At 44.5% G+C, this 24,738-nt stretch overlaps 1 protein-coding gene across 4 annotated transcripts in view; it reads left to right on the top strand.

Annotated features, from left to right (window-relative positions):
* The window catches only part of LOC138747568 (transcription factor CP2-like), a 66,649-nt gene extending 42,133 nt beyond the window's left edge, over positions 1 to 24,516 (top strand). For all 4 annotated transcript variants that reach the window (XM_069906901.1, XM_069906904.1, XM_069906902.1 and 1 more), the window contains 6 exons: positions 3,933 to 4,026; positions 9,239 to 9,329; positions 13,591 to 13,688; positions 19,539 to 19,681; positions 21,837 to 21,888; positions 23,718 to 24,516. In XM_069906901.1, the coding sequence (XP_069763002.1) occupies positions 3,933 to 4,026; positions 9,239 to 9,329; positions 13,591 to 13,688; positions 19,539 to 19,681; positions 21,837 to 21,888; positions 23,718 to 23,755 (516 nt within the window). In that variant the 3' untranslated portion in view covers positions 23,756 to 24,516. The remainder of the gene's footprint in view (positions 1 to 3,932; positions 4,027 to 9,238; positions 9,330 to 13,590; positions 13,689 to 19,538; positions 19,682 to 21,836; positions 21,889 to 23,717) is intronic.
* Positions 24,517 to 24,738: the final 222 nt, after the last annotated feature.

The raw sequence follows: 24,738 nt of genomic DNA, 5'->3' as shown, positions 1-24,738 counted from the left end.
AAAAAAGAGATTGGCTTCACCTTGGATAGACCAAGCTCTCATCAAGGGACAAATAACCTGACTGATTTAGGGTCCTCGGCGTTGCAAATACTGCAGTGGGGGGGGGGGGGGGGGGGGAGATATCATTGAAGATTTACCCCAATGTACCTTTGGTATGAATTCTGTGTTCTTGAAAATGCATCCTACCTGTTTCTGAGGTTCTAGGTGATCTTCTCCAGCAGAATACAATGATGCATTTCTCTCTTCCAGTGGGCTAAACCTAATTGGGAATCAGATTTCCAAGTAACTGCTATACATTTCCTTATATATAAATGGAATTCTAAATAATCTGCCCCCCCCCCCCAAATAAAGCATATAATTACAATATGGAATAAAATTAATGGTCAAATTGTGGATGGTGGGGGGGGGGGGGGTCTTTTACCTAGAACAGCCCTGGCTCAAATTATGTTAATTCCATTAACAATTGATAATAAAATCCTGAACACTTGGTCCCAGGGAGGGGTCAAGTGCATTGAGGATGGTTATGAGCAGGGACAATTTATGACATTTGATAAAATTAGGAATAAATATGTTTTAAACATATCTTTTTCCTGCTATCTTCGTTAAGATCTTAGTTAAGTGACAAATTAGGTCCAGCGCTAGCCTTACTGCAGTGTAGAAAAATAGAGACTCTGGTTCATAAGGGGAAGACAAAACCATTTATTTAAAAAATATATTCCTTCTTTACTTACTTCAGGTGGGAACCCCTAAACAAGGGCTTGATAAATTAAGACAAAGGTGGGAATCAAATTTGGGTATAGAAATGGATCCATTTTGCTGGTTCGACTTATGTCAGGACAACATGATTAACATGATTAATGTAAGGGATCAGCTGGTGCAAAACAACTCCACAAAGGTTGCATAAATTGAAATCGTAACTATCAGATTAATGCTTTCGATGTGGTCAAGAAATAGGTATTTCCTTGCATCAACCTGGTCATGCCCTAAAGTGAGGCCTTTCTGGGAAGATTTGGGTCATCTTCTGTAAAACAAATTACTGGAATTCGATACCCTCAGTCACCTGAATTATTTTTATTAGGAGATTTAGAAGATGTGAGGCCTAAAATGAGGCTGCCAAAATATCAATTAAAATTCATTAAGCTCGTTTTAGCAGTGGCCAGGAAAAGAATCTGAACTCTTAAGAAAACAACTTGAAGAGTCTCTTCATGATAAAGAATTGGAAAATGCAAACCATCTTCTTTCAACTACACAGCTTAAAGGAGCCGTCACACTATCAGAAATGGAATTGGCAGCTATGTCATCCACTGCTGTATCTGTGGCCAAGATTGTGAAGCCTGGAATGAAGCTCACAGAGTTCTGTAAATGGATATTTTGAAGCCCAAGATCAATTACTATTTGGCTAAACAGGAAAATAGGAGATTGAATAAATATTTGGATGAACTTGTGGAAGAAGTGGAGATGAAAGCTGATCCTGAAGTGCCAGTGTGAAGAACATGAACGTGTGCAAAACTCGGTGGCAAATCTCTCAGCTAAATTCGAAGACGCCATGAAGAAAATTTGCTGTTGACAAAAATGCACTGAGGATGAGACGAGTAAGCTTAATTACTCAACAGGGAGAATCAGAGATACAAAATGAAAGTGTCAGAAGAATAGGAAACTTTTGATGGAACTAGAAGATGAGCAAGAAAATCTACTTTACATGAGGATGAAGTTAGTTCTGCTGACATAAGCCGTTCCTCGGAAGAGCTATCTCAGCATCTGGTGACCTATCGTAATGTTGGGGAACTGCAACAGTAAAATCAACAGCTACTGGTGGCTGTTTGTGAACTTGCTGATAAACAGGAAAAAGACGACCAGGATAAACCTGGGTTTCTGAATTTCATCTGAATTTTGCGAATGCCCTGAATGAACTTGAATGACTTTGTGAAGCCAGATGTCATCTGATGCAACTGGTGGAAAGAGACTGGCCACGGAATGTAGATACTTTTGCTATGTCAGCATAGTTCTGTGTTTGTGTTTCTGTTTTATTTTAAAGAGGAAAGATGCGCTATTATGTGTGTAAATAAGAACTACATTTCCCAGCATGCAGTGCGCACAGTGAGGCAGAATCCGGAAGTGACATATGATGGGGGGTTGTTGTTGGAAGTCAGTTGAAGCAGGTCAAGGAAAAATAAAGTGCTAAACCTACGTAAAGTCGTTTTTCTTGAAAGAACAAGCATAATAAGCAGGAGTCACCAACAGGCTGGGTCTTATAAGGAACTGCAGTTCCTTTTCTGTGGGTCTGCAGAGCAATACACCACAGTATCAGGCCTTTTGGCCCATCGAGTTCATGCTGATCATCAAGTAGCCATTTATACGAATCCCATTCACCAGCAGGTGGTCCGTAGCAAAGATGCTGAACTTTCAGTGGCCAAACATCGACGTTCATGGTCACTTAACTGCTGTAAACTCACAGATTTGTGGAATTTAGTGTGGAATGCAACTGGCCTTGGTGGGATTTCATTCCAGCGACCAGTGCAGTCACTTCGCTGCAATGAATCCAGCCATAGCAAATGTGAATTGATGCATCCATCAAATAATACCTAAATAGAATGAGTCATTCCAGGAGGCTTTATTTTTTGATTAATTCTTGGACATTGCATTTATTGCCTGTGACCAATTGAGAAACAGATGCCTTGTAGATAACACAAAGACTGGCGATAGAGCAGGCAGCGAGAAAGGTTACCAGAGATTACAAAAGGATCTAGATGAAATGAGAAAGTGGCCCAAGGAATGACAGATGGACTGAAACTTGGAAAAGAGCAAGATATTGCACTTTGATGGTTTAATCCAGGACAGGTCTGGCACAGTGATTAGTCGGGCCCTGGGGAGTGTGGTAGAACAAAGAAACGAGGTATGGGCACATAATTCCATGAAAGAGCTGACAGGGTGGTGAAGGCGTCATTTGGCATCAGGGCACAGCAGTACAGGATCAGGAACATCATATCACCTCCACAAGACATTGGTGAGACCAATATATTGTGTGTAGGTTTAGTCACCCAGCTATAGCAAGGATATCTTCAGCTGGAAAGGGTGCAGAAAAAAATCAATGTTTTTTTAAAAAATGTTATTATTTTTCGATTGAGAAGCCAATTCTGCCCATTTAAACCCAAGCTGCCCAATTAACCTAATATTCTGTAGGTTTTGGAGGGTGGGAGGAACCTGAAGCACCCAGAGGAAACCCATGAAGACATGGAGAGAACGTGTAAACTCCTTACAGACAGCACCAGATTCAAACCCATGTTGCTCGTGCTGTAATACCATTGTGCTAACTGTGCCGCCCTAACCGATGGTGGGATTGGTGGGATGAATAGGGTGCGACTTCTCTCCCTGGAGCACAGGAAGCTGAAGGGAGACCTTACAGAAGTTTATAAAATCATAAGGGGCAGCATAGAGAAGGCAAATAAGCATAACCTTCTTCCCGGAGTAGGAGATCCAGAATAGAGGGCACAGGTTTAAGGTGAGAAGGGATTGAGTTTAAAGGGAGCTGAGGGGAACCCTCTTCACACATAGGGTGGAGGGTATGTGGATCGAACTGCTAGAGGAAGTAGCAGAAACAGGAAAAGTAGTAATGTTAAAAGACACTTAGGTACATGGATTGGGGCAAATGGGACTAGCTTGGTCAGCATGGATAAGTTGGGCTGAAGGGCCTGTTTACATGTGGTAGAAATCCATAACTCTCTTGAGATGATGGTGGTGACCCATCTTCTTGATTCGTTGGAGTCCATCTGGTTCCCGCAGTGCCGTTGGAGTCTGGGTATTTAGATCAAATGACATGGAGGGACCAGTGAATACGTGGCCAGGTCAGATGATATATTTCTTCCAATAACCCTAACCAAGAGTAGAATGCATTTAAAATCCCCATGGTGGTAACTTCTGTTATTTCTCTGCAGCACCTTTCTCCAACATTAACAATCCAGGAAACACAACAGTGGCTTCATTTCCACCGATTCACCACCTTCTGTAAACTGTTTGCCAATTTCTCAGGTAAATTCCTAAATGGTTTTCACCAAAGGGTTCAAGGTGCGTTCGGGCGTGAGAGCGAGGTGGTCAGATACAATTGGGATTAAGATCCAGAAAGAAAGTGACCGAGGTTCCAAGAACTTCGAGTTCCACCAGGGAGTTCATAACATTAATCCAACCAGTAAATGTGGGATGCCTCAACATTAGATCGTACTGTTGATTCATCTTCTGATCATTATTCATTTTCTGAGTTCATAATGCTGAAGTTCTTTGGGAGATTTTAATTACACTAATATATATGTCTGTAGCTATACAAGACCCTGGTGAGACCCCGCTTGGAATATTGAGTTCAGTTCTAGTCACCTCGTGTGGATGCTGTAGAGAGGGTGCAGAGGAGATTTACAAGGATGTTGACTGGATTGGAGAGCAGGCCTCATGAGGATAGGTCGCGTGAATCTGGCCTTTTCTCCTTGGAGCGACAGAGGATGAGGGGTGACCTGATAGAGGTGCACAAGAAGATGAGAAGCATTGACTCTCTGAAGGAACTTTCCTTCTCTTTCTCCTATGGTTAGGAGTGCCAGGCAATGCTCATGGTGACTCTTTATTTTCCAGCACCTAATAGCCTGAAATATGCCTGGGATTGTCTGATCTCAGAAGCTAAGCAGGCACAGGCCTGGTCAGTACTTGGAGGGGAGACCACCTTGGAACGCTAGGTGCTGTAGGCTGGCCAGTTCACTGTAAACTAGGCCAAGTGTGAAGGCAGGCAGTGGAATCCAAGGGAGAGTTGAGGAGGATGCAGGGAGAGTGACCTGGATAATGCTCAAGGATCAAAGCAAACGCATTAGGCTGAAGATCCAGCATTCTTTCTGTACGAGTTTACCGCTCCATAACCCCAAGCTGCAATGCCCCTTACTTGTACTGTACCCACCCAATGCATTGCTAAAGTATAGGAGATTAAACAAACCTACAAAACTGGGTGACGTTACCACATCAGAATGACTGGAGTCTCACTGGTGCCCAAGGTGATATTATTGTTGCTTGCGGCTCAGGTTTAATTGACAGGAGGACAATGTGATGAGCTCGCATCTGGCTCACTGATAAAGGTGGATGGGCTTTGCAAAAATTTGCGGCAGGCAGCTGAAGGCAGCGGATATCAGAACGTCACTCTATCACTGCAAATCAAACAAAGCAGGGTCAGAATGTTCCACCTCTCCCGCAATGCAGCACCGGCTGACAGAGAGGCAACCAGTCAGGCGGGGATAATGAGAACCAAGAGCCACCAGAGGAGATGCAAAGCAAAACAAACAGGAAATGAAGGAATGAGACAGGTGGGCATTGGAAGCTACAGGGGCTGGATGGACTGAGTTGGAAGGTGCTGAGGCAGCAGGAGAAAGGGGAACTTTTCTCAACAGAAATTCCAAGATTCAAAACAAAATCGTGGGGCACAGGTCAGGTGAGAGTGAAGAGTGCTGCAGAACTGCTCGTGAGGATCACCCAAGGTATCACACTAAACCTTTCGATCCACTCCAATGAGATCACCAATGCTACCGTTGGCAGGCACCACATAGTGGCTTCCTCTCTGAATGGCAACCGCAGGATCTGCAGGCAGAAAGACTCCCAGGACAGACAAACAAGTCTCCTCCTATTCTGGGGTGAGACAGGGGTCCAGATGTTCAAACCTCAGAGAGGTTTCATTGTAAGACTGGAAGACATAGGAGTAAAATCAGGCCATTCAGCCCATCAAGTCTGCTCTGCTGTTCAAATCATGGCTGATGTGTTTCTCCTCAACCTCATTCTCCTGCCTTTAACCCACAGCCTTAACCATCCATACTGATCAACCTCTGCCTTCACCCTCCGTCTTTCTTAAACGGCAGGCTCATATTCATTACCTCTAATCGAGAGGAACGATCCCAGAATGGAAAGAACTCTGGAAGATGACAACGTGACGGTTCACTGTCTCTGCAGCAACACCTTGAGAACTCGGTGATGTTGATCAGCAGGTTATTGGGAGCCATCAGCTGTCAAGTTCCCCAACATGCCTCATTCCGTCTGTTGGCCGTTTTTTACTTCCTTCAGGTCCTCAAATCCTGCCAAGCCCTTGATTCTCTAAGCCAGCCAATCTCGACGGGGGCCACATCAAATTTAAGTAAAGGCCTTGTTTTCTTTTCACCTGGTGTAACATTGAACACTACAGCACAATACAAGCACTTTGGCCCTCAAAGTTGTGGCGACCAAATATTGCTGCCAAAAAAAGTAAAAAGTACTAAACCCTCCCTCCCTCGTAACCCTCTATTTTCCTTCCATCCATGTATCTAAGAATCTCTTAAATGCTCCCAATGTTTCAGTCTCCACCACCTTCCCTGGCAAGGCATTCCAGGCACCCACAACTCTCCATGTGAAAAACTTATCCCTGACGTCTCCCCTAAACTTCCCTCCCTTCAATTTGTACACATGTCCTCTGGTGTTTGCTGATCCTACCCTGAGGGAAACAGGCGCTGGCTCTCGATACATCCTCTGTAGCATGTAGTGAGGATGGAGGGGGTGGGAATGAATTTTCCTCAGCCTTCGCAGGAAGTAGAGGCGCTGCTGGACTTTCTTGGCTATGGAGCTGGTGTTAAGGAACCAGGTGACATTCTCTGCCAGGTGCACTCCGAAGAACTTGATACTCTTGATGACCTCAACGGTGGAGCTGTCAATGGCCAGCGGAATGTGGTTCCCCCCAGACCCTCTTGAAGTTAACACCAATCTCTTTTTTTTTTGACTTTCAGTTACAGGTTGTTTGCTCTGCACCAGTCCGTTAGCGACTGCACCTCATCTCTGTACACTGCCTCCTCATTCTTACTGATCAGGCCCACCACGGTCGTGTTGTCAGTGAACTGGATGATGTGGTTCAAGCTGTCTTTAGCTACACAGTTGTGGGTCAGCAGAATGAACAGCAGTGGACTAAGCTCATAGCTCTGGGGGCCCCTGTGCTCAGTGTGATGGTCTTGAAGATGGTGTTACCAATCTGGACTGCCTGAGGTCTCCCCGACAGGAAGTCAAGAGAATAGGAGTAGGTCACTGGGTGCCTCCAACCTCTGACCCTTTCCCTCATCTCCCTGCCCACCCAACTTGCTTTTGTCTGAAAGGCATCTTAGAATTTCAAAAGCAACGCAGAGAAGCGCTAGAGAAACTCAGCAGGTCATGCAGCATCTGCAGGAAGCAATGGGTGACCAAGGTTTCGGGCCTGGGCCCTTCATCAGGGTATGAGGAAAAAGCAGGCAGGTGCGGAGGAGAGAGGAGAGGAGGGAGGAGCAGGACTACAGGCCAGCAGGTCACGGGTGGATGTAGGTGGGAGGGTAGAGGAGCTGAGAATTGAGAGAGTGGGTCATTTCAAACGTTGCACCCACACCTACCATACGAGGGTAAGGAACAGGTAATGAGGGTAAGGAGGGTAATGGCAGGCGTTGAAATGTCAGTGAAAATAAAACAAACCACGTTTGCAGAAAATCCCAACTTCCCTGCTGCGCACTGTAAGAAAAAAAAAGGACGGATAATGAGAATGAGGTGTTGAAAATAACAAGAGAAAGTTTCACAATGCCATGACAAAGGGAAATTAAACATTAATCTTCCAGTCAACACAGACGCCAACTTTGGGAAGAACCTGGGTCTTTTTTCAGACTTCCTTTTTTTTAGTTCTAAATGTCCTGGTTTCCGCTGAATAGATCCAGCAGGAAGAGTTAAACAGTCTGCAGGCACTGGAGCCCAGTGCAGTACACAAACGTGCTGGGGAAACTCAACGGGTCACAGGAAGTTTCCAGCCTGGGCCCCTTCGCCAGGACTAAGTAAAAACAGGCAGGTGCCAGATTTTAAAAAATGGTGGGGGAGGGGAGGGGAGGAGGGAAGGGGCAGGGGAGAAGCAGAGGCTAACAGAGGCTCTCCCTGAGAGCAACAGGGAGAGAAGGGGGAGGCAGTGAGAGAGGATCTCACAGAACTCGCTTTGAAGACGCGGAAAACTTCTGACCTCCGGAGAGAGATTCAGGTTCAGGGATGAAATAAAGCCAGGCAGTTCATTCTGGCTGTCGGAGAGACAAATGTTGTCAGCAGGAAGATGAGTGCACCCTTCCTACTCTCCACAGTGGAGCTGTCAGACCTTTTTGGAGGAGAAGACAGGGGTTGGGTTTTGGGGCGGGCCGCTCAGCTAAAGGAGGTGTAAGGTGCTCCTTCTGTCCAATAGCCTACAGGTCACCCTTGGGCGAGGTGTAGTCCTGTTTAGCCTCCCAATCAGGGTCATGTGGAGCCATGGATTGCAGTTGGTGGATGGTTTTTACAAGCAGGTTCTACAAATTAGAATTTATGGTTGTAAAACTAAGAAATGCTGGGCAGATGAATCTGTGGATCAATAGGCAGGGTTATCCGTCCAGTACGGACACTGCAACTGAAGGAGGCAACAGGAAACCTCGTCAGTATTTTTCCCTTGTACAATCGTGAACTCAATATCGACTATGGTCTCAGCTCAAAGACGGAGCCTTCATCGAAGGTGAAGAGGGGAGGAAACAACTACAATTCGGAGGGTCAGAGATCGTGACTGTTGGAGAGACAAGATCGCTCACGCCAAACGGCAAGGCACCTGAATGAATGAATTTATTCTCAAGCATCTGACTGAAACTTCACAACACACAGTATTATTCATTGACTGGAGGACTCAGGGGTAACTCGTGCCTTGGGAGCCAACTGAAGAAGAGATAATCTAATGTCACGTCTCAAAGACAACAGTTTCAACAAGGGGTGGGGGACGGTTCTCGAGAATCTTGATCTCAGGAGGAAAAGCCTGTGTCCAATTGAAGATGAAGGGTGAATGAGAGAGTAATCACCAAAATAGCCCTTTGAATCCATCGATGATCTTACCCTATATTAATTCCATTTTTATCTCAAAGATCATACTGTAGTCCGGATCAGGAACAGGTCCTGTGTCTGTGCTGAATGCAGTCCCAAATTAAACTCTGCTACTTGATCCACATTCCTGTATTCCCTGTATGTATCTATCTCAAAGTCTGTAATCCCACACACTTCCATGACACCCTTCCCATCCCCCCAGAATTGACCAGTCAGAGGCAACCTAGAGCTGTCAATCAACCTCCTAGCCCGCACATCTTTGAGTTGTGGGAGGAAGTCAGGAGCAGGGTGGAACATGCAAACTCCACGCAGAGTGCCCAAGGTCAGGATTGAAACTTTGTCTTTGACATTGAACCCACAGGTGCTGATCTGCTGAAGCTCTCAAGAGATGACATCATTCAGATCTGCGGCCCAGCCGATGGGATCAGGCTCTACAATGCGTTGAGACTGAGGTAAAGCAGCAACTATTGAGTTGATAAAACACAGACAGCCACTGAAACCCCAACCCCTCCACAGTTCGACAAATCAACACCCCGCTCCACCATACCACCTGTTCTACGCCTTCCAAACTAGTCCCTGAGCATGGATGCAGAGGTGTTTCCCAGGCGGTGGAGACAAGCATTAGGGACAGTAAATATTAGATAGGTAAATAATCCAATCCAGTATGACATCAAGTATTCGCAGACCGTGGTGACAACCTGAAACGCGTGAGGGCAGTGGGGATCACTTCACTGCAATGCATTCTAGGGGAATCTGGATGAACAGGAGAGACCGCAGATGCTTTAAAGGTGAGGTGGTGGGGGACAGGGATATTGTCAAAATGGTGCAGAGTCCACAAGGTGTCCCAGATATGGGTGGGGCAGCTCACATCTGGACTCTCTTCACCAGACAGAGCTCTGAGATGGCAACACTGACGTCAGAAGACTGGATGAGAAGGGATCTCATTGAGACACAAAATTCTGGAAGGGCCGGCAGGAAAAATTATATATATTATGTGCAGCATGCTAACAGGCCCTTCCGGTTGACGAGCCCATGCAACTGAATTACATCCAATAAACCTACAACCTTTGTACGTTTTGAAGGGTGGGAGAAAACCAGAGCACCCGGAGGAAACCCATGTGGAAATGGGGAAAATGTATAAACTCCTTACAGACAGCACCAGATTCGAACCTGGTTTGCTGCGCTGCAACACTGTTGCGCTAACTGTGCCAACCACGTCCAGAACTAGAGGGCACCGTCAAGGGATAAGGGGGAAATCCTGTTGGACTGAGATGAGGAGAAGCTTCTTTATTTAGAATTGTGGATCTCGCCACCGCAGAAAGTTGTTGAGGCCAGTTTGTCAGTTACATTCCACAGGGGGTTGGATACGGCCCTTAGAGTGAAAGCAGTTCATCCCTTTGAAATATAGACACTGCTGTGGCAAATTCCGTTAAAGTGTGCACAGTGAGATCCCACAAACAGGAGGAAGAAAAGAATGCAGTCTGTTTATTGTTTTACAAAAAAAAAAAATCGACCTTGGTTACCTGGGAGAGACACTTTGCAGAAAGTGTTCACTGACTATTCCAGGTTTCTGAATGTCTTGATATTTACAGCGAGTTCCTTAAACACTTGAAGAGCTAAAGCAGGCTTGCGCGGTTATCAGATATTATCCAGATACAAAAGGAATAATGGTTATTCATTTCCAATGCTCAAGTGAGCGAATGGTTGAGAATTTGGGTATAGGCTGCCACCTGGTGGCAATGCTCATTCATTGCTGCAGCTGCTTTTGCCCCATAGTAAGATTGGAGCAGTACTAGGCCATTCAGGCCATCGAGTCTGCCCCACCATTCCATCATGAGCTGATCCATTCTCCCACTCAGCCCCTCTCCCCTGATATCTCCCCATATCCTTTCCCAACTCGGAGTCGCTGATCATTTGCTTTGAAGCAATTAGTTTTATTGTTGTTTAGATTGAAATACAGAATCCTGTTTCCATTTCCCATCTGATTTTGAACCCTCAAACCAGGTGTGGTTTGATGTTCAATTGAGCATGTTGCCTGTCATTTTAAACCATTAAAAAAAAATCAGACCATTTGTCCCATCACATGCACGCCCACTCACAGAGCATTTTGCCACTATTTTTTTTTACTTGAACACATTCTCTCCAACTTCTGTAACCCACCTACACGAGGGATAATTTTACACTGGCTCTTCAAGCTATAAGCCTGTGCATCCTTGGGACGTTGGAGGTGATTAGGGAGAATGATGTGCGCTGTCTGCTCAGTCCACGCTGTGGATTAGGGATGAACTCTGGTCTCTGGGGCAGTTCAGCTGGCCAACACCACTGTGTTGGCCCACAGTTAACTCTGCTGTTTCGGCAATGGGGTGAAAGAGGCAAAACATGCTCTTTAATTTAATGAAGATGTCACATAATGACGAGTAGATTCCAAGCAGAAATTTAACCTTGGAGATGGCACAAAATCATAAAACAGCAATGTGATTGCAAGACTGCAGAATGTTTCAACTCTGCATTAAGTGTGCTGCTTCCTGAACCAGAACAAGTCTTCCTGAACCAGAACAAGTCATCAAATTCTGTTTTTGTGACAGCATCACAGTGCAAACATTAATATTAACCACCTTACAAGATAGAGCAAGAAAAATAAAAGGTCAGTGAGGTCGTGTCGATGGTTCGTTGTTCATTCAGGAATCTGGTGGCGGAGGGGAAGAAGCTATCCTTGTGCCGCTGGGTGCTTGTGTTCAGGTGGTAGCAGCATAAAGAGGGTGTGGCCTGGATGGGGGACTTTGAGGATATAGGCTGCTTTCTGAAGATGCTGCCTCTTGTAAGAGTCCTCAATGGAGTGAAGACTGGTACCTGTGAGGCTGCAGGCGGAGTTAACAACTCTCTGGAGTTTAATGGATGACTTACAGCAGTAATATGGACAAAAGATCCCAATCAGCATTGTCCTCTACAATACCCCCTCCCCTGGTCACTCTATTTCCCCACCTCTCTGTCTCCTTCAGCTTCCCACCTCTTCCTTTCCTTCTCCTATCAGAGAGCTCCACTTCACAGCCCTCTGTCTTCTTCCCCCATCACCCTCACACCTGTTTCCACCTTTCACCTGTTAGCCTGTCCTCCTCTCACATCCCCTTTGCACCTTTTTATCCAGTCATCTTCCCATTTTTACAGATTCCCGACAAAGGGGTCGTGGTAAACCACTGTTGTCCCAAGACCGATTTTACCCATAGCCCCTTGCATGTTCCCCATTCTCTTTGCTTCGATGAGTCAATGAGGTTAGTTAATACAAACCTGATTGTTTCACATCCGCCTTTTGTGATTATTGATGATACATCAGGGGTCAGGCCTGAAATGCTGACTGCCTTCAACTTTCTGTAGCTGCGTGACCTGCTGAGTTTCTCCAGCACATTGAAGTACTACACCAGCATCTGCAGACTTCGCGTTTAACAGCATTGTGTTCACGACCAGCCGTACTGCTGTGTAAAGGCTTAATGAATCAAGACGACGGGGAAGAAAACCTATCCTGAGGGAAGAAATATTTTGATTTAATATTGGATTCTAAAAAGTGGAAACTGACAGAGCAATTCCAATGTATACGAGTGTTAGCTTAGATTATGAACCCCTTTCCCTGGAGTACAGATGGCCGAGGGGGACTTCACAGAGGTTTGGTTTTCCCAGTGAGTTTAACTCGAAGGTAAAGATTTAAGGTGAGATTTAAAAGGTATCTGAGGGGCACCTTTTCCACCCAGAGGGCCAGACACTGTTCAAATGCCATTTGCAAATTTGCTGATGACACCACAGTTGGCAGCAGAACCGCAGACGGCAATGAGGAAGTGTACAGCAGAAAAATAGATCGGCTGGAAGAGTGGTGCCACAACAAACAACCTTGCACTCGACGTTAGCAAGGACCTGATAGTGGACTTCAGGAGGGAGAACTCAGGAGAACACGAACCAGTCCTCATCGAGGATCCAGCAGTGGAGAGGGTCAAGAACTTCAAGTTTCTGGGCGTCAACATCTCTGAGGATCAGTCCTGAGGCCTCCATGTCGACACAATCAGGAAGAAGGCTCGTCAATGAGGAGTTCGAGGTGATTTGGTATGTCACCGAAGACGCTTGCAATTTTTTTTTTCAGGTGCACCGTGGAGAGCACTCTGACTGGTTGCAATACTGTCAGGCATGGAGGTGCCAGTGGACAGGACAAGAAAAAAAACTAGCTATGAATTCAGTCAGCACCACCATGGCCATCTTCATCGAGGACATCTACAAGAGGTTGTGTTTTAAGAAAGCAGCTTCTATCCTCAAGAATCCTCATCAACCAGGCCAGGCCCTCTTCACTCTGCTATCATCGAGACACAAGGACAGCTCCTTCCCTCTGCCATCAGATTTCTTAATGGACAATATCTGCGCAGTAATTCTACTGCAAAATAACGAATTTCATGACATGTTCACGCCAATAAATTCTGATTCTGATTTTGACATGGATAGGAAAGATTTAGAAGGATTTGGGCCAAATGGGATGATCGAAGTAGACAACTTTGTCTGCAGAGACGAATCAGGCCAAGGTTCTATTTGTGAGCGGTAGCTCTCCAGTCTCTGGGTCTTTAACTTCTGACAGTGAGGTTGGAATGAAAGACCGAGGGACATCCTTCAATAGTTGAGGGAGCTGCCGGCGATGTTGTCAGAAAATAAATCCCAGAACCCTGCTGCTTGTGCCCACAGGTCCATTCGACCTCGCCTCACCGTTTACATGTGCCAGGAGCCACAGCAGGGGAAAGAGCAGGAGAATTCCCAGGACTCTCCCAACACTTCTGTGTGCGGTAGGTAGTTACACTACTATGGGTTTTTGAGCAAAGCTGAATGGTCGGTGAGTGCTGGCAGGCTGTGTTGGGGTGGGGGGGGGGCGGCAAGGATTGCAAGCTTCCCACTCCAGGTTTGCCTCAGATTCCCAGGGATTGAAGACACTCAATTCAGGAGAAATCAGCAAGATTTCAGATTTATTGTCAGAGAACGTACATGACATCACATATAACCCTGAGATTCCTTTTTCCTGCGGGCGATGGAGAATTTCCACTTATTGGTAGTGCAAAAAAATGACTCAATGTACACATGTAAGCAAATAAAGAAATGTTATCTCAGGACTGTTGCGGGAAGAGGAGTGAGTGACTCAGGAGGGCTGTGAGTGTTGGGAACCAGCTTGAGGTGTATGCATTTTAAAAGGGAGTGGAGGGCAAGGGTTAAACAGAAGTGATTGGTGGGAGTAATAAACATAAGGGGCAGTGACAAATAAAAAGAGGGGTAGGTCAAGAGGAACAGCCAGTGTGTGAGTGGCTCAGGGTAGGAGTGGGACTCAGAGGCTTTGGTGAGAAGAGGCTGAGGGCGAGCTTGTTCCCAGCAAGGTAAGATGCTTGTATCTAAATTAGGAAGTGTTGATGGAGACAGCAGTTGGGCAGTGGAATGCTCTGAGTGCAGCAGGTGGGAAATTTGGGACAGCACAATTGTCCTTGATGTCTACACCTGCAGATCCTGGGAGACTGAGTTAGTAGATTCAGGAGACAGAGGTAGAGATAGAGAGGAGCTTCAGGGAGACAGTCACCCTCCCCCCCCCCCCCCCCCCCACAAAGGTCAGGAGGCAGGTATCTGTGTGACTGTTAGGGAAGGGGAATAGGCAGACAGTGCAGAAAACACCTGCGGCTGTTCCCCTCAACAATAAGTATGTTGTTTTTGATACTGATGGAGGGGACAATCTACCAGGGACAAGTCGTGGTGGCCACATCTCGAGCACAGAGGCAGCAAGGAAAACTATCTCAGAATTGGGAAAGAAAGAAAGGATCCCAGGGTTGTATGTGACGCTATGTATGTGCCCTTAAAATAAAATTGAACTCTGAACTTGAGCAATTTCAGCAGCTTTTGGAAAGGGAAACAGCCACTGTTGCAGGGAGCAACAAAAAAAAACTATCTCCTGGAGGGAATCAAGTCAAGTAGCATCTGCATGGAGGAACAAGGGGTGGAAGGTGGGGGGAGGGGAGATGGGGAACAGATGCTGCTCAACCTGGCACATTTGGCAGAGAGGTTAGTGCCACACCTTTACAGTGCTGGCGATCGGGATCAGGGTTTGAATCCTTTAAGGAATTTGTATGTTCTCCCACTGTCTGAATGGGTTTTCCTGGGGTGGGGGGGGGGGGCTCCAGTTTCTTCCCACCGATGGCAATGTACTGGGGGTTGTAGAACAATTAGATGTAATTGGGCGGCATGGGCTCATGGTCTGAAATGGCCTGTTACAGTGTTGTATGTCTACATTTTTTTAAAAAAATTAAAATTTAAAAAGACGTCAAATTCCTCCAGCAGTTGGCTTTTAGTTCAGATTCTCAAGCTTCTGCAGTCTCGTCTTTCGGATCTGAGCCCCTTCATCAGAATTTCAGCTCCTGCTTTTATTTCTTGTTCTTGGCTCTGTAATATTTTCTGAATCATTGCCCTGTCAATCTTTTGTAAATCTAAACCAAGGATCCCAGACCCAAAGAAATTGTAGTCCTCAACAGGTTGGAGAAATTGAGTGGAATTTTAGTCTTGGTATCAGGGATGCTGGAATATAGAAAGAGAAAGAATTTCCTCATGGCACAAAGCTCTTGGTTAGACTATGTATAGGACACTGCTTTTAATGCTGGTACAGGGGCTCACTGCAAGGACATCCTGATTCAGTAGCTGAATAATACAAGGGCTAAAAAAGTTGAATCAGGCACAGATTAGGCTTCCCCTGAACATCATATTGGAGTGGAATATACTAAAGCCTTGAATTTACCGGTTTTTATTTTGGGGAAAGTTTTCAGGGCAGTTTAACAAATTCCAGTATCTTGGGCCACTAAATTTCAGCTTATAACATGCAACTAAATTAAACTTGGCAATAACAATATGCACACATTCAAAGTCTCATCATCGGTTTACCAAGTTAGCTCTCGTACACTATTGACCAGGTGTGTGTGCACAATTCCAAAAGCGAAATGGCTCAGTGTAAATTCTGTGTGGTTGGCATTTATCATCATGACATTTTACCAGTGGAAAACATATTCCAAGTTATTCTTGCAGGGAGCATTTATTGTGCATTTTTGAGCTGAAAACTTAAGGCCCTAAAGAAGTTAAAAAGGCATTTCATCCTCCATGAAAATCAACTGGAATAAATTTGGAGTCTGACCATTCAGGAAGCCATTCCCTGCACAGGGTGGAGTGGGAAACCGCTCTCCCTCCCGTTGCTGTTGAGTTTGGTAAAGGGTTAGGGATCAGCTGTGAGAGACTGAGTCATCTGGGACTGTACTCGCTGGGATGAGAGGAAATCTTATAGAAACATACATTATGAAAGGCATCAATAAGTTGTTCCCATTGGTGGGGGGAGACCAGAACTAGGGGACATAGCCACAAGATCCAGGATAGTAGATTTAAGATGGAGATGAGGAAGAATTGCTTTTCCCAGAGGATGGCAAATCTGTGGAATTTGCTTCCCATTGAAGCAGTGGCGGTGACTTCAGTAAATTTAAGACGAGGTTGGATAGATTTTTACATAGGAGGGGAATTAAGGGATGTGGGGAAAAGGCAGGTCATTGGAGACAAGCCGATCATCAGATCAGCCGTGATCTCATTGAATGGCGGAGCAGGCTCGATGGCCCGGATGGACGACTCCTGCTCCTGTTTCTTATCTTCTTATGGTCAGTTAAATTTTAACTTGCTTAACAGTTGACGGAGGATTACACAAACAAGTTGGAAAATCTGCCAGAGTGCAGCACACCAATGTGCTGGAGAAACTCAGCAGGTCACGTAGCATCCACAGGAAGCAAAAGCCTGAAATGTGGGTTACCCTTTACTTCCTATAGATGCAGCACAACCTGCTGAGTTTCTCCAGCACATTATGCATGCTGCACTGGACCCCACATCTGCAGACTTTCTTAACCATATAACAGTTTATGGCATGGAAACAGGCCATCTCGGCCCTTCAAGTCCATGCCAGTTCACTCAAACAACTCCGCTAGATCCCCCCGCCTATTCTCTGCCCATAGCCCTCCAAACCCCCTCTTATCCATGAATATATCCAGCCTCCTCTTAAATGAAAGAATTGACTCTGCCTCAACTATTTCCTCCGGAAGATTATTCCAATCAGCCCCCACTCTCTGAGTGGAGAAGCAACCTCTAATGTTTCTCCTAAAATTTTGCCCCCTTACCCTCAACTTGTGTCCTCTCATTTCAACCTCCCCTACTCTCAGCGGGAAGTCTACTTCCATCTAGTGTATCTATTTCCTTCATAATTTTAAACACCTCTATCAAATCCCCTCTCAACCGTCTACTTTCCAATGAATAAAGTCCTAACTTCTTCAATCTTTCTCTGTACTCTAGGTTTTAAAGCCAGGCAACATCCTTGTAAATCTTCTCTGCACCCTCTCCACCTATAATTCCTTCCTATAATTTGGAGACCAGAACTGAACACAATACTCCAAACTTGGCCTCACCAACACCTTAAACAGTCGCAGTATCACTTCCCAGTTCCTATTCTCTGTTATGATTTATGAAGTCTAACATACCAAATGTCTTCTTAACCACACTGTCAACATGGGAATCCACCTTCAAGGAACGCTGCACCATAACTCTAAGATCTCTTTGTTCTTGTGCATTCCCCAATGTCCTCCCCTTTACTACATATTTCCTATTTTGATTTTTTTTTCCCCAAAATGAAGCACCTTACACTTTTCTACATTAAATTCCATCTGCCATCCTTCAGCCCAATTTTCCAGACAAACCAAATCCCTCTGTAATCCCTGAAAATCTCCTCGCTATCCACCACTCCCCCTACTTTTGTATGGTCTGCTTATTGATTTACCCAGTTAACCAGCCCAACACCCAAATCATTAACATAAATTATGAACAACAGGGGACCTAGCACCGATCCTTGAGGCACGCCACTCGTCACATAATCGCAGTCTATGGATGCAAACTTGCAGTTTGTAAGTAGACCGCCATTGATCAGATCATGGTAGGAAACATTGCATATATTTTGTTTCACAACTCCCATTAACAGAAAAACACCTCATGGGGTGGGGGCTGTGGGAACCTTTATTTAAAAATACTGAATTGGCTAACTTTTCATCTTGATTCCTCCTGGCTATTGTTACAGGGATCCAACACAGGCATTTGGGGCACCCGTTGAACAAGAACACGAGCAGGAATGGCATCCAGGTGTCAAATGTCAGCCAAAAAAATGGGCGCCCCAGCTACACCCTGGATGTATACCTGCTGGTCTGTCCCCTACCTCACCACAGTGACAGGCATCTGGGCTATGTGTGTAGGGAGCTCCCAAGTGTGAGGCCAAGGTGTGGGATATGCAAGCAAAGAGAGGGGTTTGGCATCTGATGGGTGACCTTGCACCGCTAAAATGTACCTGATATATAAAGAACAGGACATTCCAGAAACACAAGGCAGGTCAGGCAGCATCTGTGGAAATGGAAGCAGTGTTTAACGTGAGTTTATTTGAACGCTGGTTCTGGCTCAAATGACTGCATCACATTCCCAAATTGAGAGGGATCGTGGTTGAGGATGATGGTCTTTGTTCCATTTTCCACCGAGCGAAGACGCCTGTGCATGTATTTGTTTGATGTGTACTTAATGTTGCACTCCAAGAAGCACACAATACTTCTCAAATCAATCAACTAGTTCCAATGACGATTGAAGCTGATGGATTTGCTGCAGCCTTCATACCCAATGAGGCTGAAGTACAGTCAATTTGTCTGCCTGTTCCACTGTTGAGGCTTGAGAGGGATAGTGTGGTGTGTGTGTGTGTGTGTGTGTGCGTATATGTATGTGTATATATAAAAAAAGCATGGAAAAGTTGGAACACATCAGCATTCCCATAATTCCATGAAGTTCACCATTACCAAAAGGCTCATAGTAATAAAGGAATTAATTTCTCATCATTTACTTACAGATCAACAAATTTACGTGGATACGATTTCTGTTAGGTCAGTTATGAAGAACGTTGAAGCATGGGGGCACGGGTATAGTTCTATGAAAGTGGGGACACAGGTAGTCAAGGTGGTAAAGAAAGCACTTGGTGTACTTTCCTTCGTCGGTCAAGGTATTGAGTACAGAAGCAGGGACATCAAGACCACACTGAGAGAGCCATGCTCAGTTCTGTTTCCTTGAAGAATAGCTCAGACCCAAAACGTCAGTGATATATCTTTCCCTCCTTGGGATGCTATGAGACCAGCATTTCTGTGTGTGTTTTACCACAATCACAGCATCTGCAGACTTGTGTTTCACACAGTTCTGGTCACCCACCTTCAGGAAAGATATCCTTAAGCTGGGAACGATGCAGAAAAGATTTTGGGACTGGTGGGTTTGAATTGCTAGAAGCTGGATAAACTGGGACTTCTTTCCTTTGACAGTAGGAGGTAGAAGGGAGTACCTAAAAAAAAGTTTATAGAATCATGGCAGGCATCAATGAAGTAAATAGTTCTAGTTCGTTTCTTTGCTGATAAACTCTGTAAACTTTTTTTGTGAGGAGAAACCTGAAACTTGTCATCTTTCCTCTTAAAATGGAAGAAACTTGCCTCTAATCCATTTTGACATTCATGCCAATTGGCTTGGTGACATTTGTCTGATGCTTTCACTCACTGTAACCTCCCTCCTGGCAGTATACAAAGAAATCTACTTGGAGGATTTAACAAAAGCCGAACTAACCAACAAGCTGGCGGCACTGTTCAGCATCTCACCAAACCAGATCCTACAGATCTATCGGCGAGGAGTTGCTGGGATTCACATCCTGGTCGGGGACCAGGTGAGATATTCTGCACCTTTGGACCACGTCTTACTTGCTCTACTAGGTACGAGATGTCCAACTGGACTGCTCACAAAACAATCTCTATCTTGGGTACATGAGACAACAAACTTGAACTTGCTGAACAGTGAACAACATGTACCTGGAAACTGTCTGCACACCAAAGCTGTGGATCCCATAGGAGATCAATGATTCCTCTATGTTTGCAAAGATCTGGTTTTGAATTTATTTCAGGATATGGGCAAATTGGCCCAGTCAGCATTTATTGTTATCCCTTAAGTGTCCCTGGAGGTGGCATGAGATGTCACCTTGAACCACTGCTTTCTCCACAGAACAGGGTGCTAAGTAGGGGGTTACCAATGATAGAGACCCTGCCACGATAAAGAAACGGAGACAGCTGGTGACTGCATCCTCTGGGGCCTACTCCTTATCTAAAGCAACCACAGAAAACACACCGTTCAGTCCATGTCGAAGCATCATTCCTCTAGTCCATTCCATACCCCTCCAGACCTATCGAACTTATTCTTATCTTAAAACTTAAGTGAGCTCACAGTTACCATGACAGATGACAGCTTGTTCCACACTCCTACCACTCTGAGTGAAGATCCCCCAAACCTTTCCCTTCACCCTAAAGCCATGTCCTCTCATATTTATCTCTCCTAATCTCAGTGAAAACAGCCTACTTGCATTGATACTGCCAATACCTCTCATAATTTTGTAAACCTCTATCAAATTTCCCCTCATTCTTCTACAATCCAATGAAGTCCAAACCGGTTTAATCTTTCCCTGTAACTCAGCTCCTGAAGACCCAACAACATCCTAGTAAATCTTCTCTGCATTCTTTCAGTCTTACTAATATCCTTCCTGTGATTTGGTGACCAGAAATGCACACAATACTCCAAATTTGGCCTCACCAATGTCTTACACAAACTTCAGCATAATATCCCAACTCCTGTACTCAATACTTTGATTTATGAAGGCCAAGATGCCAAAAGCTTTCTTTAAAATCCTGTCTACCTGTGATGCCACTTTCAGAGAATTATATATCTATATTCCCAGATCCCTCTGTTCCTCCACATTCCTCAGTGCCCTATCATTTACCATGCATGTCCTACCTTGATTTGTCCTTCCAAAATGCAACACCTCACACTTGTCTGCATTAAATTCCATCTGCCATTTTCTGGCCCATTTTTCCAGCTGGACAAGATCCCTCTGAACCTTTGAAGGCCTTCCTCGCTGTCCACGACGCCTCCAGTCTTAGTGTCATCTGCAAACTTGCTGATTCAATTTACCACATTTATCATTCAGATCATTGATATAGACAACAAACAACAATGGGCCCAACACAGATCCCTGAGGGACATCACTAATCACAGGCCTCCAGTCTGAGAAGCAATCATCCCCTACTCCTCTCCCATTCAACCAATTTCTAATCCAGTTTACAACCTCTCCATGGATACCTAGTGTCTGAACCTTCTGAGCTAACCTCCCATTCTCAACCTTTTATTTTAGCTATGGCACCCTTGGGAATCTGCTGGAAGTTTATGTGAAACAGTTAAATTTTGGATGTTTCTGTACTTCTCACCTATCGAATACATACATAATATGAAAAATAATTAAATTACGCAAGATGTCACCTTGAATCACTGCTTTCTCTGCAGAACAGGGTCTTAAGTAGGGGGTTACCAATGATAGAGACCCTGCCACGATAAAGGAACACAGATTCACGTTAAGGGGAGACTGCAGGTGACGGCATTCTATTGTGCCTGTTCACATTATCTAAAGCAGCCATAGAACCAAAGAACACTGCAGCACAGAAAACAAGCCATTTGGCCCTTCTAGTCTGTGCTAAAACATCATTCTGCCAGTCCCAATGACTGGCACTCATTCCATAACCCTCCAGACTTCTCCCATCCACATATTTATCCAACTTACGTAAGTGTTAAGAAAACAAGGCTTCTACTTAAATGTGGTGGTGGTGGTGGGGTGTGAATGGTTGGTCTAAAGTGATTAGGGTGGTGGATCTCAACCATTCCCCCCCCCCCCCCCCATTCACATACTACCTTAAGTAATCCAGTGCTAACCACAGAGCACCTCTAGTGTCCTGGGAAAGAGAGAACCCAGGTAATTTTCTCATGTTTTACTTGTTTTACAGATGATTCAAAACCTTCCAGATGAATCCAGTTTCATAATTAACTCACTGAAAGGTAAATGTTCCAAGGTCCACGTTGGAGAGAGGCAGAGAATCCAAACAGGGCTCCATGCTACAATAACCACAATGGGTTGCCTGAAGGTTTACAATAGTCTAATGATTAAATTAATGGATTATTATTTTGGTTACCACTGGGTGGGTGAGAGGGACATGCAAGGGAGGGAAAACCAATCACACTGGACAACAATTTTTTTCAAAAGATTTGCTCCCTGAAAGAAAATTGTGGATGATAATAAACAACTTTAAGCTGAAAACTAAGATAATTTCAGATTTGCACATCACGTAGGAAGTTGGAGAAACATTAAATGAACTTTTATTTAATTTAGCATGTTTAATAGCATAATGACGCTGACACATTGCATTAGTTAAACTGACCTAAAAATATTTTGGTGCTGATTTTTGCTTGTACTCAGCATCTGATGCCTTTCTTGTCAGAGTCCAACAATAGTCAGCCAGCATTGATGGGTTCCAGTTGCCCTGATACCGCTTTTTCATGGTTGCAATGTTTGGTGAAACCTTTCACCCTGTCCTTCGCTGACTGCACCAGAATCAGCAGGGAAGAAGTCCAAGTGGAAACGTAGAAAATGAATTATCAATGACTTGATGCATTTCATGTACACTTTTACCCTTGAAGCATCATTGAAAATAGGATAGAAAAAAAAAATCACAAAATTAGGTTGTACCTAAGAAAATGGTAGGTGAAATTTTAAATTGTTTTTTTAATTCTTCAAGGCATGAGTGAAAAAAAGGTCAGAGGGGAAGAAAGGGGGAAGAATGAGAGGAGGAGGAGTACAGACGAACAGACAAAAGGTGTTAGTTGGATATTAATTTTTTTTTTAAAATTAGACATCGAGCATGGTAAGAGGCCATTTTGGCCTTGGAACCCATGCTGCCCAATTACACCCAATTAACCCACAACCCCCAGTATGTTTTGAAGAGTGGGTGGAAACCGGAGCCCCTGGAGAAAACCACATAGACACACAGAGAATGTACAAACTCCTTACAGACAGCACAGGATATGAACCCCAGACCTGATCGCTGAAATTCTGTTTCACTAACCATGCCACCCAAAATTTTAAGGTGATTTTTGTGATCAGCAGACCCAATTCTATAAAATAAACCCAAAAGTTTTCAGGAAGCAAAATATTCATTGTCCAGTGTCATTTACAACCTTCTCATGTCCAAAGCAACCCAGGACTACTCAGTCTGCAGTGGATGCATGGTCTCATTTGAGTTGAATTCTGACTTGATAAGTGCCTTTAGAACATAGAACAGTAGAACAGGCTCTTTGGCTGATGTCTACAGAAAACATGACACCCATGTTAACCCAAAACTCTCCTGCTTTCACATGATAGATATCCCTCTATTCTTTGCCCACTTATGTGTCTACCCAAGAAGCCTTTTGAACAGTGCTATTGTATCTGCATTTACTACTAGTCTTGGCAGCCTGTTCCAAGCACCTATCATTCCAAAGAATAATTTAAACCTTTCCTCTCTCACCTCTGGTATTTGAGATTTTTACACTAGGAAAAAAAGATTCTGACTATCTACCCTATCTATCCTTGCCATATTATAAACTTCTATCAGGTCGCCCCTCAGTCCCTGACCCTCCAGAAAATATAATCCAAGTTTATCCAACTTTTTCAGGTAATATCCTGATATATCTCTTCTGTCCCATTTCCAAAGAGTCCACATCCATCCTGTCATGAGAGGACCAGAAATGGACACAAAACTCCCAAGTGCAGCCGAACCAAAGTTTTATTGAGCTGCAACATGGCTTCCTTACTTTGATGCTCAGTGCCCTGCCCTCTGTTTTCCTTACAGTGGACAGCCTGGGTGGATACTACATGATATTAAAATAGGAAGATGGAACCAATGGCATGATCATCTGGAACAGAGATTAATCCTGTGAAACTCACTGCAGAATCCAGTATCGCAAACCAATGCTCCCTCCTGAACAGTGCATTGATTAGTAAGGGAATGATTCACCTCAATGTTTGAGATACAAGTCTGTGCCTAATGAAACCCTGGCTTCTTCCAAAATGAGTTTTCAAATCCTTCACTGAACACAAGACCAAACATTTAGATCAACTATGTGAAACTACTGCTTACACATTGTGTTGTCTTGGTTTCCAAGCATTCATTATTTTTGAGGAGATTCCTGTGGGAATGGGAGCTCTTCCGATAGATATTGAAATGGACCCACATCAGTGCTCAGGACCAGATACATCTGTTCATTTCCATGACACATGCCAGTGACGGCAATAGCCCCCACCTGCCCTTTTCTCCTGTGCGTACATTTGTGATCTAAGGCTCAACAATGATTCATCAAAGCTTCCTGAAAGCAGGGAACACAATGAACAATGCAAGACCAAAGTGAATTAAGCAAGAATATTCGCACCAAAGGCCTTGAATGGATGCTGGGCTCTGTATTAAACGTGCTCCCATCAGTTCTACAGTTACTCAGGAACCATGTGGGAGCTGAACTAGTTTCAAATGCAAGATCAATGTTTCAATATAGTCTCTTACTGGTTTACCCTTTTTAATTATTGCAAAATGTAAACATTTTATACAATTTGAAATGGCTTTTTTAAAAACATTAAATATAAATAAAGATACTGCACAGCAGGTTGTCTGACTTTATTGTAATCTGACAGTAATCCCAGTTGTCAATGTATTGGAACGTGTAACTGGCCTAATCAGGTTTGTTTTTCTTCTAGCGGCCTCACTCACTCACCTACCTCTACCTTCCCATTGAAAGTTGTCTGTTGAACAGTGATAGTGGAGCTTCATAACGCTCTGGTTAGGCCACATCTCGAGTATCGGAACCGTTCCGAGTTACCTC

The sequence above is a fragment of the Narcine bancroftii genome, chromosome 12 (genome assembly GCF_036971445.1).
Source record: "Narcine bancroftii isolate sNarBan1 chromosome 12, sNarBan1.hap1, whole genome shotgun sequence".
In the NCBI taxonomy this organism is placed as follows: domain Eukaryota; kingdom Metazoa; phylum Chordata; class Chondrichthyes; order Torpediniformes; family Narcinidae; genus Narcine; species Narcine bancroftii.
The sequence above is the reverse complement of the archived record's forward strand: the minus strand, read 5'-3'. Positions and strand labels throughout refer to the sequence as shown.